The sequence below is a fragment of the Embiotoca jacksoni genome, unplaced genomic scaffold (genome assembly GCF_022577435.1).
Source record: "Embiotoca jacksoni isolate LCO1_2020_lvr unplaced genomic scaffold, fEmbJac1.0.p SCAF_4, whole genome shotgun sequence".
Taxonomy (NCBI): domain Eukaryota; kingdom Metazoa; phylum Chordata; class Actinopteri; family Embiotocidae; genus Embiotoca; species Embiotoca jacksoni.
In genome coordinates, this window is record NW_027185392.1 from 13,272,499 (window position 1) to 13,294,570 (window position 22,072).

The following is a 22,072-nucleotide window of genomic DNA, read 5'->3' on the forward strand; positions in this document are numbered from 1 at the left end:
AAAACTAAATCTGCTATGTTTCCTACTTCCTTATGCAGTAACTCAAGGGACGTACTTTTTATTCAAATACCTTCAATATGTACAGAATTACTTTTAACAGGATGGTTGTCAGAGCTGTCGGAAAGAAACTTTTGGAAATGGACCAAAGTATTTAGTGGATGATAATTTTGTAGTAGGACATGTCTTTGTAAACCACTGCAACTGTACAGCTGACCTCTTCTAAAGCCCGTGTAAGCTGGCCACCTAAAAAAAAAAACAATATACAGTTGGTAGCTTCTTTTTTTTTTTTTTTACCTGGGCTTCAGTGAATACATGATAAGCTGATTTGGCAGCCATTTTGATAACCTATTGGAAATAAGGGCTAAAATGCTGAACATTCGCTGGTACCCACTTCTCAAATGTGAGGATACTTTTGCTTTTCTTCTTCATATATTACAGCAAATTGAATCTTTAGGTTTTGTCCTGTTGGTCAGTTAAAACAAGTCATTTAAATACATTTTACATTTACTTTGCCCAATACATTTTGAACTATTTTCTAATATGTTATAGACCATTATTCAATGAATCAAAAAGATATATTGATAATGATAATACTGGTTAGTTGCAACTCTGGTGTTAATAATCTACTTTTTTAATTCTGAGGGTTTCTGTAACTATTTGCTGAATAGTTTGGCCGGTGCCGGTCTGTATATCTTTTAACTGGCCACTCTCTTTATGCTGACATTCCCTGCGTGTGATTGTCGGTGCTCCTTCTTTTCTATGTCCTCTGTACACCATGAAATCACTAGGCCTGGACCCTTGCACTTGTCCACATCAAACCACTTCACAGCAGGACATGGCAGCTCCAAAGCCCACAGAGAAAAGTCCGTCAAGAGAGGGACCTTTAAAGATTTGATCTTCTCTCTTTTTGTTGGCAGTGGAGAGCAAGGTAGAAAGTGGAGAAAAAGAGAAGGTAGTTGTTATGAATGTAACCTGGGAGCTGCCAGGACCCTTATCTCAGATCCCCTTTTAGTTCCCCTGCTCCAGATCTGCTAAATGTGCGCATCAACTCCTTGCGGGCTCATTGCTATGACAGCCCGAGCGCCTCACGTTGTGCTATGTCACAAACCAAAGGGTTCATCTCCCCTCTCCTCTGCATGTGTGATCAAACGTGGCACTGATCAAATCCTACCTGACCCCCATACAAAGGATGTAGGCAGAGAGGAAGGAGGGGTGTGGTAGGTGGGGCTGTTCTTTGATGTCACTACAAACAATGGTGCAGTTGGGAGGTGTCACATACACACTTATGCGTGCAAATGGCTGTACACTCGCACACACCTGTCATACTGTAGGAGTGAATCAGGGGTTTAAGACAGTGATTGAACAAAGGCGGCATTTGCAAGCATCTGTCAGAAGTAATATCCACGCTGAGAGGCATACAAGTTGGAGTCGGTTGAACACACTCAGGTGAATTATTAAAGCACAGGGTGATTTGTCTTGTCGCGTTAAACTGAGCGCTCCCTGTGATCATAGTGTCATTATGAGCCGCGTCTCAGGAAGCACAACATGTCAACTGTTGTGTTATATTAAACGGCTGCTTTTCGTCATTGTCTCTGACTGTTCCGTTCTTTTAGTCCTACAGGTGTTCGCCGATCTCGAACATCGAGGCAGAATGTAACAGAAAACATCCCAAGGCCCAAGGTAGCATGAATTTTCCTTTTTTGCACCCATGCTCAACTGCAGAGATCTAATCAACTATTAATTGAAGCAGAAAGACACACTCAATGCTGTCGATCGGAAACAAGTATTTGAGAAGTTAACAAGCTTTATTTTTTTCATAACGAATTGGTTATAAATGGAAAATGTTAATCATTCAGGTTGTTAAATATATCACAGTTTGCACTCGTGCACACAGGAAGACACTTTTACGTCCGCTTGTTAACTCCCAGCAGCAGCTTCTAAATAGGGATTTTGAGGTTTTTCTGCCCACCTGTCAACTCTGAGGCAGCTGCATGTACTTCCTCCTGTTAGACGATAAACAGCATGAGCCCTGGGACCGTGGGACAAGAGGAGAGAAAAGAAGGTGGAGGAGGAAGAGGATGCTGCTGAAGAACCAGCGCTGCTCCTCCTCTTCTTCTCTGCAGCAGCGCATCGAGTCTCTACAGCGTCACATTGACATACTGCAAAGTGCCAGGAAAGATGCTCTGCTCTCAGCCAGAGAGCTGCGAAGGGCCAATGGGATGATCACTGCACAGCTCAACTCCCTCACTGAGAAACTCTGCAACAGCAAGCAGCTCATACAGGTAACAAGGGAAAAACAATCGGATGAGTAAAAGGGAAAACCAGTTGTAAGTGTTATGAAGTTTATTATTTTTCTGTCCTTGTCTTTATTTTTGTGGTTCTTTTGTATTTTCTGGGGGCTGAGAGTGCAGCAGTAGCATGCCCTTATCATGCTTAATAAGTGAGGCTGACAGGCCTACCCTTGTCTGTGGAGGTCAGAACCACGGAGCAGAAGAGAGGGAGGGGAGTTTCTTACCCTCTTTCTCTCTCCTCCTGCAGAATGTTTCAGCGAGCCAGTGTGTCACCAGCAGATACATTTCTCCAAATAGGTGCACTCGTGTTCAAAGACACACACACACACACGGTGGCTGATTTTTTTATAGATTTCAGTGCCACACACCCATTCAGTTATTTAGTACCTGCCTCCAGGTAGGAAACTCTTAGACCTGGTATACAGTATAAATAAAACACCAAGCACTTTGGTCCCTAAACAGTATCTTTTCTGTCAGGTCTCCCTGTACACATCAACATATGTACACACGAAAACACACACATCTTGACATGCACAGTCGTTAATCTGACAGGCAGGAGACTTCTTTTGGTGAATTCAGATATGGCAGCAGGCAGCAAAGGCCCAGCAGAGACCTGATTAGGTGTTTGTGTCTATATATTTACTTTGTGAAATAGTACAGATGCAGCACATTGAACTTTGCACGCAGGTCGGAGTGCAGGCCTCATAGTGTTGCTACCTAGGAAGTGGCCCTTGTGCACCCAGCCAGGCATCTGATTGCTGAAGCCCAAAGGGACCTTAGACTCAGCAGTAAAGGCACATGTGCACACACGCACACACACACACACACACACACACACACAGATGCGCTGTTGTGTGAATGAGTGGACAGAGAGGGGAATTGTTGTCTTCTTGTTTGTTTCCTCTTTCCTCCTGCAGTATTAATGCCACTCCACCAGAGAAAGTTGGAGCCGACTGACTGGCCATAGCTAGATGTTGTTGCCCTCTCTGGAAAGGGCAAGAGGTGATGGACTTTGGGCTTGTTCCAGCCGGTCCTGGCCAACTCTCTAACTAAAACTCTCAGCTTGTAATTGGCTTAGGACAGCCTCCACAGGGGCCATCATGTGAGAAGTAGCATGGCAGTTTCACAGAAACTTGTTTGTGTTGCTCTGTCTCCTGATCCTTCGGCCATTCTGTCCTTCCCTTGTTTCTTCCTTCCTCGCCTACCTCCATCATTAAGTCATATTTTCGTATTCCTTTAATTCTTTCTTGCTCTACCCTATTTTCTTCTATATATTGTATGTGTATGAATTTGAATTGATGTCGATATTTGATAACCGCATTTATAGTCGTTATTTGAACAATATTTTTGCTCTCCTTAAATCTAAGACATGCGAGAAGAATACACATGCAGTGGAAAGGTGTAATGTGGTTTGTTAGACTGTCCTTGGCTTTTCATGCTTCAGCCTAACTGAAACATGTGTTCAGCAGCGTGGTGACTCTTTCATCATCCAGGCAGCCCCACCACACTATCTTCATAGATTTCTTTGTCATCGACAGAAAGTATTTGGATGCTTTCGCTGTCTTTTCATTTTCATCTAAAGGGATCATTCCTATTTATTTTTTTTTTAATTTTTTATATTTTTTCATTGTTTATGATGACACATTACAGTTGTCATTGTATTTTTTATATATATATATATATATATATATATATATATATATCTGGGAATAAGGGGACATTTCTACAACAAAGTTTAGCAAGATGACGTCAAAACCCCTATTTTAGCACGATTCTGTTGATAACTTTGTTCATTTTTGTTTTAAACTAAAATTCTGAAATATTGCCCCTTTAATGTGGCATTGGATGCTCAAAAAGAATTTCAGGTGGCAGGTGAAACGTGCTCTCCTGTGCCAACACCAATCTAGCCCTTTACAAAATGTGCTCGTCACGCATATCGTCCAAAAACAGGATCATTTGGCTGCTTGGATTATCTACTTTACTCTGTCTTTAATTCCACATTTGCCTTAACTGACTTGGCAGCTCACTGTGACATCGCCTCCCGAATTTACCAGCCATATCTCTTCAAGTGTAGAGTGTCCTGCCCTCCCCTAACATGTTAGGGGCCGGGATTACAGCAAGATTAAAGGGGTGCAACAGACATAATAGTCTAAAAATAAAAGATCCAGATATTATTGAAATGAATAATTAATAATAGTTGGACCACATGTCAAATAAAATGTCTGGCCAGCAGAATACATAAAATGTCTTTGAGGAATTGGTATAGTAAGACATCACACCTGTGTTTCAGATGTTTATTTCTGCTTACCAATTCAGTTTGACTATTTGGTCGATGCCGTTGTTACTTCAAGCATTCAAGTATGTGTATGGGTGCACAACTGTTTCACCAGCCTGCTTTTTTTTTTTCCTTCTTTTTTTTTTTCTTTTTTTTTTTTTTTCTTCTTTTTTTTTAAATTTGTCCTTCTAATGATTGACTTGGAACAGTTTGAAACCACTACTCACTCAGAAGAAAGAGAGCGAGGTGTCGTCTGTCCTGGCTTAATGGAACTACCAATGTATCCGTCCATGTTAGTGTCATCTCTCACCAAGGCTGAAAATGGCCTGTGAAATCAAAGCCTGTCTTACAGGAAGTGTCATCAAAGCCTCTCTTAATTCGTGCATCACTGCCACTGTGGCCAGAGCCCCACTTTTCATTCTCTACCCCTCCCCCTCCCTCGCCCAGCCTCCCCAGGGAGATGGCATGTGTGTCTTCAACAGAGCAGAGGAAACCTAAAACAAGAGGGATTCTATTAAAAGGTGTCAGCCAGCAACCAGATATCAATAACCTCCATGTATATGGAGCTGAGAGCAAACCCCTGGGAATCTGTGGTTTCACTTGTGTGTGTGTGTGTGTGTGTGTGTGTGTGTGTGTGTGTGTGTGTGTGTGTGTGTGTGTGTGTGTGTGTGTGTGTGTGTGTGTGTGTGTGTGTGTGTGTGTGTTCCAGCATTGACGCTATGTGTGCAGCATACATCTTCAAGTATCATGTCTCCTATTTGTGCCATTAAGCATTCCTGATGTTTGATATGATATCAGATCACCTAATTGTGTCAATATTGAACCAAACTCTCAGCGATGTGATTCTGGTCCAGGAAAAGAGCTTTTTTTTAATCTCCACTACGCACATGTGGTTAAGAGTGTTTATCTCAGATGCTTATATTTAGAATGATACACTGTACATTGTACATGATCAGTTAGTGCCATCATCATTCATCAATCTAAACACCCAACCACTCACCAAATGCCAAACCCCCCTCTGTCCCAAAGTGCTCTCTGATTCTGCTGGATGGCTTTATTATGCATGCCAATCACAGTGAAAATTAGGCCCTATTGACCGGGAACAGCATCATCTGTCTCCTAATTAGCATAAAAAAGGAGTTTTATCACAGACAAGATATTAAAGCAGCGCCCGCTGCTCTCCCGTGGATAACACATACAGTATTTCAGACATATTGTGTTTACTTTCCCCGCGCGTTTATCATATTCATGCAATGAGAATTTAAAAAAGAAAGACTTGTGTAAGTCACGAAAGAGTCTCTTTCTTACAGCAATAATAAGTTTTGCATTGGAAGGCAGAAAAAGCTTGGTTTAACTGTCAGTTAGCAGCAGTGTATCATATTTCCCATTGCTTTTTAGCTCTCACCACCCCATAAGACCGTTACGTTGCCTTGGTTTAATAAGAGCAGACAAAACTTGTTTTTATTTGTGGTATCATCACCAGTAGCTTTGCTCACCATTTCTGTCTGTCGGTCAATCTGCAGAAGCTGACCTCTGACCTGGCTGGTGTGGAGCAGCAGAAAAAGGTTTTGGAGATGGAGCTGGAACAGTGGAGGCAGATCACGTTCCCTAAGCAAACTGTACCACCACCAACAGCACCGGCAAACGCAGATTGCTCCTGCCAATGCAGAACCATGCCTGCCCCAGCTAACCCTGCGCCCCAGGCCCTGGAGGCTGAGGTCAAACAACTTCAAGCCAAACTTAAGGTTAGCAGTTATAGAGTTAATGAATTGCCCTCATACTTTGCCTTATTGTTCATGCCTTATGGGATAAATCTCTTAATAGGATGATGGTATTAAAGACTGTGTTCATTTCCAATTTTAGTACTATGAAGCTTGAGTGGAAAAGACCATGAATAACAAGGAACATTTTCAGAGTATTAATGCTTTTTGACTTCAAACATGTTTCTGAGGAAGTGCTACTTTCATTTTGTTTTTACAGTAGCACATAATGCAAGTTTGTGGACAATAGTGAGAAAACATGTACATTTTAGTTGTAATTTGCTTTTCGTTGCCATTCTTTTACTTTCTATGCTGTACCAATCTAACAGTGCCAGATTACACATGCATTTATGTTTTTTTTGTTCGAAAAAACATTTCCCTGGTGTTTTATCAAACATCAGTTTATCTGAGTCACTTTAACACATTACTGGTTTGGAACAACTTACAGTCCTTGAGGACTTCAAAAACTCTTAAAAGAAACTCCGTCAAGGATTTACTTTCAAATCATTCATGGTTAAAAAAAAAAAAAACATTCTTGAACTGTTTCAATTTACACTTAACATCACCTGAAATTGCATGTGATTTCAACATGAATTAGCATTTCTTATCATTTGATCTTATTTTGAAGTACCTGTCAGACAGATGAGAAATGGGGAATAACAGTAGAGACGTGCCCTACATCATAGGGAATGAGGTGTGAGCGGTACCACAGTATTATCATCCTCTCAGCAGCCTGCTCATCAGTGTCACCGAGCAGATTGCTGCTGTCGTTACACACTGGCGAGGAAGTCATGTCAGGTGACAGCAAAAGGGAGAGACGAGGCATGCGCTGTGGGGGTGCACACACTGAGTGAGCGCATTGTCAAAGCTTGTACTGGTACAGTTCCCACAAGAGACAAGGGCCCTTTACACCAAAGTGAACATGCACATTCAAATATCCATCATTCTTCTAATCAGCTGCCGACCTGTCATCGTGAGCCATACGTCTCTGTTACTCATAAAGAAAGGAGTGAAGCGCAAAAGTAGTTTACAAAATCGTACCAGTATTTCCAGGTTAGATGCAAAACTAATGGCTAAAATATTCTGGTGTACACAACATTTATGGTTGACTGGCAGTTATATTTTTAAAACGGAGTTTTTAATGTTGTGGGCAGGAGGAGTTCCGAGTTTAAGCTCTTAGTTAGCATTTTAGTTATTCATTTTGTTGGACACAATCCCGATTGAAATGTATTCAGCACCATACATCTATAAATAATTTTATCTAATTACTCGCCTTATGTCATCCACTTTGATTACTACAATTTCCCTCTTAACCTCCTTTAACACCTTCTACCCTCCCACTGTAACTATAATGAGGACGCATGCTGTGCTTGACCTGTCATCAGCTGTGTCACGAAAATCTTGCCTATCGTACACGCTCAAACATATTAACATGCACACGCACCGTGTGCCCTCCCCCCAGGGTGCTAGTGCAGAGGTCACAAGGCAGGTGGCAGCTAACAAAGCCCTGCGAGGCCAGCTCCAGGAGAAGGAGAACAAGCTCTGCCAGCTGCAGGACAGGTTAGTTTCCCACCTTTGTCTTCATTAGTGCCACTTCTTCTTCCTCTTTGTGCTTTTTTTCTTGTCTACAGTACAGCTCTTATTTTGCCAGTTGTTTTTCATCCTGCATCCCTCTCTCTGTCTTTGTCTCGCCCTCTCTCTGTGTCTCCGTCTGCATGTTTGCACATTCTCTGCAGCTCTCATCTGTAGTGTTTGATTCCACCATGTGGCAGCACTCCGTCTGCTGCACTCCACTTATGCATGCTTCTCTGTGTATCGTTTGTGAAATTATGCATGTTCTCATGATCGAGCGAACAAAAACACTGAAGGAATTGGTGCGTGTGCACGTGGGTGTCTTTTTTTTGTCGTGTGGTGTGGTGTTGCTTACGTGGGTTGCTGATGTGGATTGCTGATCAAAGCAGTGTATCGATTGTTTGTGTGCCGCAGGAGGGACCATTTTGGCCCATGACACTAAAACCCACACAGCATCATTCTGGCCTGTGGGCCACAAGCCCTAATGAGTTACATGGTTCACCTACTGTAGCGCTTGCTGTATTACATAGTCATAATGTATAGCTATAAACCGTTCACTTTGGGAAACTGTCGAGATTTGATCTGAACAAGCCGTATATCATCATTCTGCATTAGTATCTCATATTCAAACAGAGAGATACCAAGGTACCAAGAACAACTTGGCTTGCCTCCCTCTGATTCTCTTTGTCGAGTATGCGGTGTCCTCTGTCTGCCATTCTCAATAATTCATCCAGGGCATGTGTACAATCATCGTGGATATGTGTTTGTTTGTGACCAAAGCAGCGAGTATCACAGCCCGACAGAGTGAGCATCCCTCAGCTGTGTTTCTGCGACAGCCTCAGCCTCTCTTCAGGCTCTTGTCACTCACTCACTCACACACACGCACACATAACTCGCCATCTCTTCTGGCCTACCACTCCATTTGCCTCCATGGAGGGACCCCTTCTCAGAATGAAAGACATGTCTAGACGTCTCTGAAATATACATCTCAGCACACACACAGGGAGCAAGGCTGCTTCGCCTTAAAGAAGAGAAGGGGGGAAAAAAAGAAATGAATTTCAAAGTACACCGGCATGTCCTCAGTCAATATCCGGCACTATGGCCCTGCCTTATTTATGAAGCTGCTTCTTTCATCTTCAGCCCTGTTGTCTATCAGCCACATGAAACATCCACCCACACTTCATCCTTAACAACATACACAGAAATGTGCGCTCTCACTCTCTTACGCACACGTACTTCAGACCACTGACTGTTATCATTACAATACACGCATGTTTGATGAACAATATTGCCAACAAGCACAGAACAAAGGGAACAAACGTGTGAGTAATCGGGATATAGTTTGAGGCTTCTTTCTCTCTTTCCACTAACACTCATAAATAGAGATCACACGCTCCAGCAGAAGCTCCATATATCCCTCATTCTTTTTTATCCTCTATTCTTTTTGGGGTGTAGGAGAAGAGAACATCTAAAATAAATGCTGTCGATCTAATTGCCATTAGCATTGGGGCAAAGGGAGCTGCTGGGGCTCTTATTGCTGCTCTCCGTCTTTAAGTCAACACCAGACAGTCATCTGAAAGGTTCAATATGGGTTTTCTCATTAATGGCCAAATCCATGGGGTAACCAGCCAGCGCTACCTCCCCCCAAAGTCCCCAGGCTAGACTCCTCTCTCATTTAATTTAATGTCACTCCAATAGGACAAGCTCACATTTATTTAACCAGTCTGCCCTCAGGCATTCATCCACCTAGGGAGGCAGGGACATTTACTTACACGAAAGCATTTGCTCCAGCATTGCGTCATCTGTTTATTTAAAATACACAAACCGTGATGCGTGTGGGAGCTAAGAGATCCACCACATCTTTGAAAATAAAAAAAACAGCAAAAAACATTTTAATTAACTGCATCCTTATGATCTTTATTCTATTTGTTCCAATTCCCCAAGGTGTAGACAACCATGAAAAATGCCTTATATTTGCCTTTTATGAAAACAGAATAAAACATGCTAACATACTGAGACCATTTAAAACAAGGCCTCACTGCAGAATGCAGGAATATTAAACATGTCAATACAGCACGTTATTGAAATAGGAAGTGACATGTGGTGCATGTTTGCAACAGTCAAGACATGAACAGCTGACAATACAGAGGCATTGCCTCTCTTTAGGGGAGTATTGTCAGCACAGTACAGCGCACAAACAACATTTTTCAGAGCATATTCCCTTCATAATAAATCTTTCAAAAGGCAAGTCCCCATGCCGATGTGTTTTTATACGCCTGCTGTAATGCTGGGCTGAAAATAATAAACATTTAAATGCTTGATTATGAGCATATGCAAGTAGTGTCACTGCTGATTCGAAATGCCGTTTGTCAAAAAGGACTCCCCAGTTACACTTAGTGTGTCATTCCCTGCCAGAGTGCTTGTTCTAATATATGCCAGTTAGAATTATATATGCATCCTTATTTCACCCCCCTCCACTTACTCGAGCAGCATGCCAGTGTATTTAGTTGTCATAATGAGGTGTCATGCCTGATGTACTGCATGGGGACACTTTGCCTGCCAGCTTTGCGTGTGTGTTGGTGACTGTGTGTGTCTGCTATGTAGATGCTGTATGAAAACATGTGCATGTGCAAGTATATAAATATCTGTTTGCCTTCACACTCATTTATGCTTTATACCAAATTTGTGTGTGTGTGTGTGTGTGTGCGTGTGTGTGCGTGTGTGTGCGTGTGTGTGTGTGTGTGTGTGTGTGTGTGTGTGTGTGTGTGTGTGCGTGTGTGTGTGTGTGTGTGTGTGTGTGTGTGTGCTTGCTTGCTTGCTTTAGGGTGAGCCACACAGAGCGAGATGTGAACATGAAAAGGCAGTTGGTGGAGGACCTGAGGACAAGACTGAAGTTCTTGCAGGAGATGGAGAAAAGTTACCGGGGACAAGTGGAGGAGCTTGAGAAGAAGGTGCACACAAAACATCACTGCTGGTCATCTTTGTATCTAGTTAGTTTGAGGCCCATCAATAGAAAGACAGGGAAAATTAGTTATTGTGAACTCAGCATTTCTCATTGCCCAGACATTTTGTCTCCTGGAGGACTAATGCATTTTAATTACTGTTATGTTTACTTAAAAATAGATGTTCACCAAGCTTATTTGAATGAAACTTAAAATGAAAATATGATTTGAGTTTCTCCTCTGAAATAGAACTGTAGCGCGTAACCATTACTTCTTTTATCTCCCTAATAACTCTTCCCTCTCTTTTTGTACAGGTGAAGACTTTATCAGATGAGGCCAACAACAGGAAGGCCCTCATCGAATCTCTAAAGAGAAGGCTGAATGTGGCAACAACAGAGAAAAGCCAATACGAGACATCCTGTGCGAAACTGAAAGAGGACCTGGAAAAAAAGGTTGGACAGACCTTTCAGACAGCACTCGTGTACAATTTTTGTCATTGTATCAGATCACATTTTAGCATTAAGTTTTTTTTTTTTTAAGAGCCTTTGACTGCAACTGACAGAAAAAACAAACAAATCAAAGATGTAAAGATAGATAGTTTTCATTGGTGTTTGTAAGGCAATAACAGAAAGTTCTATGTATAGAGTTGCTGCTTTCAACTGATTGTTTCTGAATGTCCCCAGATCAGTAGGAGTCACCAAAGTCAGAGGTGTTAAAATCTGACACACAGCGGCTTTAAAGCAATTTCCCCAAATGGCTCACAAACCTACTGCATGTGGATTCGCCACTTTTTTTACCGAAATAAAAGAATATTCTTTGCTGACCAGTTCTGCCTGCTTTTTTTCTTCACAGGACCAGCGCATGCATGCCCTAAAGGCTCGTGTGGGAGCCAGTGAGCAGGCTTTGGCTGCACTGGAACAGACAGCCACTGAGCAAATGGAGAGGTTGACCCAGCAGAGCTCCCAAGCATTGGAAAGGCTTCAGAGACAGCTTGGCCAGGCCTACTCCCAGCTTGAGCAGCTTCATTCTTTCATCAAGGTACTGCAGTAAAAGGACAAGGGATTAAAGGCCATGAGTCCAGAGTTTGTATAGTCAAATCACCAAACTCGTCGTAAACCAGTATGGTGTGGTGTTTCTTTGTGAATTGTAATAATATTGTGTGGAAAGGTTGGGTGTAGGGGTCTGGTGCAATGTTAATTGGACCAAAGATTAAATTGGGGGAGTTTGACATGCTGACCCCTGTAAATGAACACTGATGGAGGACAGAATGTCACCTCCCTCGTGGTGCTGTGCCGGCAATATAGTCTTTAGTAAGGATCACCCCCATGCACAGCACCTCCTCAACCATCTGAACTATCTTTTTCCAGAGTTGGCCAGGTGGTTGTGGAAATATTCAAATATTCACAAGCCCCCATTAGAGTACCAATTTCTTGTCATTTTCTCCAAAGAATTGTGGCACAGGCGGTGTGCCAAAAACAAGACTAGTAAGAGGCCGAAGGGGCCAAAGTGTGTGCTGAAGCCAGTGACTGATTTAATTCTTCCCTATCACAGAACTAGACATTTTACCCGCTCACTGAATTTGGCAAGCCAAGTAATTTAAATGGTTACCCTGGCAACCTGTTGAATATGTAACAGACCTGGCTGGTTTCTAGCATCCATAGGCTAGCATCCAGCACTTGACAGCTAGCGACTAGCTAACCTTAGGAACGTTTAAATAGACCCTTTTTATAACATGTCGATGAGTTGTACAGAAACGCATTGCATTTGGGGAAGAAAAACATTGTAGACTTTATCTTGTCATTATGTCTCATGATTTCATAACCACAAAAAAAGAATCACATCAAGATGTGATTATAAGAAAATGGTTAAGGTAGTTATTAATCATCCCTCCTCTTGAGAGGATAGACGTTATGATTTACTGAGATAACGTGAGCTTAAAAATCAATATACCATACATGTGAGTATCATAACGATTCCCAAATCGTACGATAACGAATAACAGTATCTCTTTGATAAATACCACTGGATGTGCTGACAACGATTACTGAATTACAGAATTCCCAAGCAATTTCTGAGGCTTTTAAAGTCCCGCCCCAGTTTGTGTGCTCCAAATTGAGCCTATTTTTTTAATTTATTTTTTTAGCCTGAACTTATTTACTTTTTGGAAAATTAAGTACATATTAGCCTTTAAAAGTTAACCGTTGTTATTCTAATATTTACAAGATCAGAATCTCATCATTTGAAAATTATGTCATGAATATTATTAAAAAAAAATATATCCTATAGTTACAATATTTTGTACAATTGACTGATGGAGCAGGAATGCAAGAACTTCAACCCTTATTCATCTGGCAATATTTATTGATTGACATGTAATGCCCAGACACAAAACTTTCTGCACTTGGCCCATGATGCCTGCTCACCCGAGAACTATCCCTGGGACAAACGTTGGGCAGTGGAGACAGATCCTCATGATTTTCATTCAAAAGATCATTGTGCCTGCCACGGTATTGCCCCAAGAACTCACTGATAGCAGACGGGTATCAAGAAGCCAGAGGGTCCAGCAAATTGTCTTGTTGAATGTCCTCTGGAATTTGGGTTGACAACTCAGTTCATATTCCAAGGGGTGTGTAGAAAATCCATTTGATGATCACGTAAGGCACTCGTCTAACCGTCAGGGGCACTTGGTGTTTAACTCGAACCACCAACCGTGCGTTTAGTAGACAACCCGCCCTACCTCCTGAGTCGGAGCTATCCAAGGTGGAAAGTGATATCAGCGAATGAACCGCCGCCTGCAGCGACCACGGGCCGACCGCCCCCCCCCCCCCCATAAATGTCATAAGATGGATTGATGGAATAGTAGCAACTTGTGTATGTGTCATTATGCGTGTCCACTTTCTTCCAAAGTATAAGGAGGCAGGCCATCACTGTGAGAATACTGTGTGCCCACTGGGAAAGGGCACTATTGTCTATGTCGAGGGCCTAATCCATCTCCATGAGGTGTATTTGTGCGTCTCCGTCAATCTTTGTGTGTGTGTCTGCCAGAGACTGATAAAGACTATCCATCACCTCTGTTCAGCTGACACCTGTCTATCAAAGGAGGAAAGGGCTTGCCAGAGATAGATAATGGTGGCGGTATTTTTGCACACGCACATAAATCAAGTGGCAGATTATGGACACAGTTCAGTGGCAATTATCCACCGTTTTTGTTGTCACAAGCCAGAAATGTTAGAATTTCTTGAAACAGCGCTTGTTTTGTTATGGCTCAGTCAGATCTGAGAAAAATTGCAGATGGGTAGGATTTGTTTTTATGTGCTGCTTCTTTACCCGACCTCTGATTTCTTTAACACATCTAAACCGTTGCCCTTCCTTTTTTTTCTTTCTTGCAAATTTGTTGCCTACACACACACAGACACACACGCATGCACGCAAATCTACATGTAACCTAAAAATAGAAGCAGCATTACAGGCAAAAGTTCACGCGTATAGACATGCATTAAAATACAGTTCATATTTGTATTACTCTTTTTCTCCATTCCCATAACCCTAAGCTGTTGGGGCTATTGTGTTGTTGTTGAGGATTCACATCATTGTTTGTCTCCCCGTGGCTCTTGTGATCCCCTATAAGAACACCAAGCCCTTTGATTGGACTGCCTGACGTCCGGAGGAGATTTACTCTTGTCATGTATTGATCAGGACCGGAGGGCTGCTGTGTGTGTGTGTGTGTGTGTGTGTGTGTGTGTGTGTGTGTGTGTGTGTGTGTGTGTGTGTGTGTGTATAGATGTGTCTGTTTGTGTCTTTATGAGCTTGTTTTTTGTTCTTTGTGCCTGTATGTGCTGTGTATTTGTGTGGTGAGATTGTTGTTGTGGTTTTTTTTTTTATTGTGTGCCAGCAAACCCTTTTGGCCCCTGCACACGCCCCAGGCTGTAAGCTCTGCTCTTGAACTGCTAAACAGTGGCCCTGCATGTAGTGACTACTCCAAAATACACTGACACACACACACTGAGGAGATTGTTCTCTTGCAAAGAATATTTTGGCTTGTCATCCCTGCTTAGAAGCACCAAATTGTGCAGTTTGGGCAATACAATTTTTTCTTAACAGGAAGTTACGTTTTTTTGTTTTTTTTAATTACATGAAATTGCTGTAGGTGTCAGATAAGTGGGACACTACAACAATGATGTCGTAACATATTTACCTGGGATAGCTACATGTACCTTTCATATACCCCTGAAATGTGATTCCATAATTATCACATTTAAGTTTGAAGGGTGCTGTGTATACCCGCTAAACAGCAGTTTTTGTCTCAGTGCCTAATCCAACAAAATGAAAGCATTTTCTTCTCCTGCTCTGCTCTTTATTTTTATGAATAGCCTTTTGTGTCCTCATGTGTGTGAAGAGTATTTCAGAGGTAGCTAGTTATTAAAGAGGATATCTTTTAGCTGCTCATTTGATCCTCATCTCTGTGCCCTAATCCTCGTCCTGTCTAAATTGGCCCTCTGGCTATAGTGTTTGTGCTACTAGCCAGACTAGGAGCTCTTACCAACACACACACACACACACACACACACACACACACACACACACACACACACACACACACACACACACACACACACACACACAGAAACACAAACACTATTTTCCCTGTAAGTATTTCAGTAGCCTGTTTGTGTAAATGCTTGCATTCACCCCTGCCACCTGTCTCTCCCAGAGCTTAAACTGAGTGATAAAGTCACCCCTTAATCACTTTCTGGATTATTCTACATACATTTTACATGAATGTAACCCTTGACTGGTGACAGTGAATGCTTATTAGGCTGTAAATAAAACAATAGGATCTCCAAATGTTAGTTAATGAGCTGTGTATTCCTTAAGGGTATGCTCTGCTCATAGATCACTGAAAGCGGCCTTGCTTTCTTTTTCGGAAAATGGATGACGTTTGTGGGTTTTGGTTGTCCTACTGAGTATGCACACCCACATGGAAGTAGAAGGCCACCAATATGAAAAAAGTTGAAATTTAATTGAAGTCATCTAGGAATGCATTCTTGTTTTACAGATGTCTCCTTTAAATGCCAGAGTGTCTGAGCTTTGCATGTATAAATTTAATGTTGCTAATAGAAAAGAAGCACATGCTGTCCACTGGATGCCTCCAACTACTCACTCAGCACTCTCTTATGGGAACCACTGCTGGTTAAACTGCACCTGGTACACCTACTAAGACTGAGGAGTGGGGATGTTTGCCGCTATTCAACCTTGTTCAGGTGTAATTACCCTTGTTACTTTAATGCCCTTGCGTGTTTTTTTAATGTTTGTACTTAATGGTTGTGTATATGTAAATGCACTGCCCTCCTTGTTTGCTTGCTTATATTGTCTACTGTCCAAGAACAAATTGTACTTTGTATTTTTTTTTTTATTTTGTTTTTGTGTGCTGAAAGTTCTCCTGTCTCTAGCTTTCCCTCATCTGACCATCTATTCCAAGGTCAGCTTTTCAGCAAGCTTACAAGGGAATGATACAGAAGATTATTGCCTCGATCAATAAGCTCAAAATGAAACAGAGGGGAGTTTACTTTATTGACTTTCTCGTGTACAGTGGCAGTTTTAACATTTAATTGTCTCTCTGTATTTAGAGCAAACTCCCATTTAGTGCCCGACAACTGTGCCATCCCAGGCCTTCCTCGTCTCGCTTGCCATTCACTCGGGCACCATTTGAAACGGCCCCTCATAGCTTAATTATTAACAGTGTTATGCTGCCCTGTTGTACTGTGAGACATTCAGAAAGCAAATAAATAAATGAATGGCTGTATTTTCAGTAGCTCTGTCTTTCCCTCTCTGATGCATGATTCTCTGTCTGTGGAGAATTTAGCAAAACTTGGGGTGCGTTTGATATCAAAGCTGTGTTCCCTCAGCTTTCAATCGACAGGGCAACAAACCCTCAGGTCTACATTCCTACAGGGGAGCATGAGGCGAAACCGAGAGAATCTTAGTGTGTCAAACTCAATATTCCTCCATAATGTACTAGGCCTCTCTGGCGCATGCTTGATCAATTTCATTTATTCATCTGCCAGGCAGAGATATCCCTCTTGTTTTTCTATATCCATTTCATCATCCTCTTCTTTTTTTTATTCTTTTCCTCCTCCCCCTTTAGGCCCTGGCCAGTGAAATACTTTTAGACGTTCAAGAGGTCAAGCAGCAGTTGATGAAGAGGAGGAGGTTGAGACAGGTCAACTCTGTGGCAGCAAAAGGCGGCCTCTCAGCCAAATCTATGATCAAAGCCAAGTCCATTGCTGCCTCCATCCTCAATATGTCAGAGAATGATCTCGCAGACATAATGGAAACTGATCAGGTAAGCTCAAGGGACAGTAGTTCCGCATTGCTTACAAACGCTAACTTGAGGATCTATATCAAGTTTACATTGTGCCAAGAGCACTTAAACATACCTACAATAGATTTTCTGTACTATAAAATTTTAAAACATCCTAAAAGTTTTTGGTTTCTGATTACACCTAGGATTGGAAAAGACATTATATCAGCAATATCGACTTGTGGCTTTGAGTGGCTTCTTTGTCAATTAAAACTAAATCGGTAGCAAGATGCTACTTTGCCCTGTCCTCTGGGAACAGATACTGTAGATTAGCATTGGTGTAACAGGGAGTAAATAAAGAGAAGGGTTTCATTTCACCAGTATCTAACTGTATTTAGCATGGCTGGAAATCTCTGCTTTTGTCTGACCTTCTCTTATTGATGGGTAGATAGATGCGGGCAAGTAAGCAAGGCTGACCACCAACTTTTGTAAAGGTGAACCACACACAAAGGCATGTTACTGATAAGTTAGGAAGCTGCAGTGCAACAGAGGAGGATGTGGCTCCATGTTTAAAGCCAGTGTTCTGGATCTAGACAAGATCAAAAACCTGTCAACATCGGCAATACCCGTCAACTTGATATAAGATTTAATATGGCACAAGTTGAGCGAGTACAACTTTTTTCTTTCAGGTGAAAGAAGTCATTGAATTGAAAATCCTTGCTATTGACTTGACCACTTGCTAAAGTCCAAATTTCACACTCTTTTTTCCAACTTGGTGGGCCCATGCCATAGATCAAACTCAGCCGTGTCATCAATTAGCAACTCCATGTTACAATCAGCCTCGCATCCCTGGGGACTTCCTCCCATCTATCACAAGATGAGAGAGGGCGCACCAGGCACTTACTCACACTTGAAACCAATTTTAGCCCTTTGTAGCGCAGCTCCACCCAGGAGATGACAGGAAACCGTTTCTCACTTGACAAAAAGTCTCTCTCATCAGAGCGGAAATCTCTGTGGGTAAAATCACTCTCGTCTCCTCACCGCTTATTTCCTCCTTTGCATTAATGTTAGTTAATGCTGGGCTACTTGGTGCTTTAACATGGGTGCGTTTATCGGTTGTGTCTGTTCTCATCAAAGAAAGTTGAAGGTTAAAACTTGTATTTTAAGGTTGATATAAGGTGTGGCAGTTCCAGTAAGGTTTGAGGTTAATAATTCAGATGATAGTTAAAGGTAGGGCAAGAGGATAATCTGTCTGTCTGTCTGTCTGTCTGTCTGTCTGTCTCAAGAGACAAAACAAAATCACATTATGCACTCATTGAAATTCTCACTGGACATTTTAACAAACTGCAATGGTAATCTGCCTATAAATAAATGTCAGCTTAGAATAAGATGTAACTCAACATTAAGACAAACAGTCGCAAATTCTTTAGTTGTAAAGATAAGGTTAAACTGTTTAATCATGAAAAAGTGCCTTTATGTTATACAGTTATCTGCACTCTGAACTCAGTCCTATATGTGACATAGCAATGAAAATTATGTGGAATTTTGTCAGAACTTAAATGTATTTCAGAAATGTGACCTCTTCACTCAAAAGAATATACGGAGGAGCTTCTGCACTTTCTCTGTGCGTTTTTCATTAGACTTCAGGACATGACACAAGGTTATCAGGATGTCCCAGCAGTCTTCAACAAGTCCAAGTGTATTCATTTATTCACTTGGTTGTGTGTTACCAGTGGGCTGAATGAAAGTTCAGGGCTGAGTGGGATTTCTTTTACTTTTCAGTTTTACTATTAAATGAGAATACTGCATTGCCAACATAGTTACATTTCTTTAGTTTGGCAGATGCCTCTACTTGATCATTTTTGCACAAGTTTTCAACATTGTAGGGCACTGGTACTTTGAAATCAATGCATTTTTAAATTTCATGCTTATCAAAATTTCAAATGAATTATTCCTGGTTGTGGTTATATTTTAGGAGAATTTTGGGAATAGATGACCTTCATGTAATGACCACCACCTTTTTCAAAGGCTACATATTTTATTTCCTTCAGGCATTAGTCTTAGTTTGTTCCTGTAAAAAAAAAATCTGTTTTTCCTGAAGGTGTTTTACTGAACAGAAATGTGGTTGTGACACAGCTGTTTTAAAAACATATTTATTTATATACAAAGCTTTTAAAAATCATACAAACACTTAGAGCTGCTCCACTACTAGAAGTTTAACTCAATACTTGAAATTCAACGCCCGGGGAATTACGTCGGTGTTATTCTATTATTGTAAAATGCCTTGTTATTCTGTAGTAAATTGCAATTCCTAGACTATATCAACACTTACACATTTTCATTTTAAAACGCAAAGCTTTTGTCCTTGTACGCAAGGGTAGATCTCAGCGTCAGTGAGCCAATATGACATTTACTATAGTGAAGCTATACATAGGTGGCCAGCCAACATCGACAAAATCACTAGGTTTTAACTTTGGTAAGTAAATCTTAAACTTTATTTCACTCAAATCCAAATAACTTTCAGACACATACTTGTCTTGAGGTTTCTCGGTGCACAGCCAGCCAGAAAGCATCTACCAATAGCATATGAGGCATACAGGGAATCGCTGTAAATTTTAGCTCTTAACAATTGTCTGCATATGAGGCATTTAGGGGACATTTGTTGGGGGTGGAGTAACATTTATAACAACTATTTGTAACAACTATGGCTATGTACCGTAATGCGTTATGTAATTTTCTTTTTCTCGAACTGGATTTTATAAAATGGGCATAAAAAAATATATATATAAAAGTATCTTTAAAAAAATAGAAATTGTGTCGGTGTTCCATCTTTTTACAGACATGTTGCTGGCATCAAATTCAAAATAAGCATATATTTTTCATAAAACAGTCGGATTTCTACGTTTCAACATTTGATATGTTGTCTTTGGTCTATTTTCAATCAAATATGGGTTAATGGGATTTGTAAATCATTGCATTCTGTTTTTATTTACAATTTACACAGCGTCCCAGCTTTTTGGAAATGAGGTTGCATTTGTTTACATAAATATTATATATAAGATAAGTATATACATTTTATGTATAACTATAAAATATAAATTTTATTAGTAGATAAAAAAAGTCAAAAAGTATTGTTCAGGAACTGATATTGAAGTAAAGGTACTGGTATTGAATATGTTTTAACAATAACCATGTCTATCTACTATACACAATTACATATACTGTCCACAAAATATCAATAGTATGTATGTACATACAAAGAAGGTTTATAAGTGCGCTTAAACATACCCTCTCCGCCTGAATCGTGCTGCACATTGTTATTTGTCTCCATCCTTTCCGCAGTGTATCACGGAGCACCAGAAAGGTCCAAACACCTCCAGGCTCCCTGGGTAACTTGTTGTTGAGTTAATGATCTAGTTGTAATAAGGCTATAATTGCCAGACCTGTTTGTTTTCTAGCTAATATTAGATGCAGGGTCAGTGCTTTGTTATATATCTACGAAGGTTCGACGAGCACCCTCACTCTTACACACATGTAGTCTTTCATATTCACCCATGCTGTGAGAGGTTTGACGGCAGCAGTCACAAAAAGGCCTCTCTGTCTCAGTTCCCTTTTCCCTCTCATTAATATAACCACACACTTGCTCCGACCTTGCTCTCCACGTAGTTCTCAGTTACTCAAGCATCATTCACTAATTAGGCAACCTTCCACTAGTGCTATCACCAAAGCTGAAACTGTATATAGAGGCTATAAGACAGCTGGGGAACAACAAGCAGAGACGCGTACTTAATCCAAATGTCGGCTCTCCAGACCCATGAGTTGGACCCCTGCCATACTGTGACATGTCTGAAGCACTCAGGTCAAGGTTGCACGGGTGCTGGGATAAAATGTGCATTGAGATGGGACTTTTTTTTTTAATGCAACAACGTTTCAGCCCTCTCACTAAGAAAATTGAAGGCAAACTACTTAGTTAAACTACCAAAATGAAAAAGTCATGATTTTTGTAGTTAGATCATTAAAAGCAATACCAACAAATACAATACGAAAACAGTCTGTACAAATCTGAATTTTATTGCCATTTGGCTGCTGTATGATAAATGATATGCACAGTGACAGCACATGATTTTTATTAGTTAACTATTAACATTGCGAAGATTCTCAAAAATGTAGATGGTCATATTTTTTCTCGGTAGCATGACAGCTAGCACTTCTGTCTGACTCACATTATCACTGCCCTGAATAGTGTTTAATCTGCAGGGTGCACTGTCATGAAATCAGCCCCTGAAGCAGATTCTATGAAAGTTGATGAGAAGCCTCTTTGCAGATTTTTGTCATTGGACAGCCAATCCAGACTACACAGGTGTGTTCCCATCAGGTCCACCATTCTGTAAGTGCAGGGACATTTGAATTCAAACACAGACACACACACACACACACACACACACACACACACACACACACACACACACACACACACACACACACACACACACACACACACACACACACACCTTTCCCCTCATGCCCTACGGTGTCCCTGTGAGACGGTACAAGGCTCGTCACATCATTTCCAGTGGCAACACCTGGGGTTTAAAATGAATAGGGAGCACATTAGTGCTGAGGTGTACATGGGCACACAGTCGCTCTTCACCCTGTTCATTAGCTTTAATAAGGCAACCACTCTGTTAGGTCTTTATACATGAGTAGTATGCAAAGGTATACTGGCGCACCTTGCCACTGAGTCTCCAGAGAGTTTCTTCAAGGTCCTGATTGGTGTGATACTACATTTCTGCCCTTCAGCAGCAAACTCGACGAGTCCAATGTTAAAATGTTGTGGCATGTTCTCTCCAGAAACATCATACCTTGATACTGACTGACTCAGCATTTTTGCATAATTCATCCACACACAAAATGCTAATATTCCTACGATT

At 41.2% G+C, this 22,072-nt stretch overlaps 1 protein-coding gene across 1 annotated transcript in view; it reads left to right on the forward strand.

Annotated features, from left to right (window-relative positions):
- The window catches only part of cntln (centlein, centrosomal protein), an 83,493-nt gene that overhangs the window by 51,156 nt on the left and 10,265 nt on the right, over positions 1 to 22,072 (forward strand). The window contains exons 18-25 of the mRNA XM_069167201.1: positions 1,614 to 1,680; positions 2,011 to 2,282; positions 6,090 to 6,311; positions 7,789 to 7,886; positions 10,723 to 10,849; positions 11,155 to 11,292; positions 11,693 to 11,878; positions 16,986 to 17,183. Of these exons, the coding sequence (XP_069023302.1) occupies positions 1,614 to 1,680; positions 2,011 to 2,282; positions 6,090 to 6,311; positions 7,789 to 7,886; positions 10,723 to 10,849; positions 11,155 to 11,292; positions 11,693 to 11,878; positions 16,986 to 17,183 (1,308 nt within the window). The remainder of the gene's footprint in view (positions 1 to 1,613; positions 1,681 to 2,010; positions 2,283 to 6,089; positions 6,312 to 7,788; positions 7,887 to 10,722; positions 10,850 to 11,154; positions 11,293 to 11,692; positions 11,879 to 16,985; positions 17,184 to 22,072) is intronic.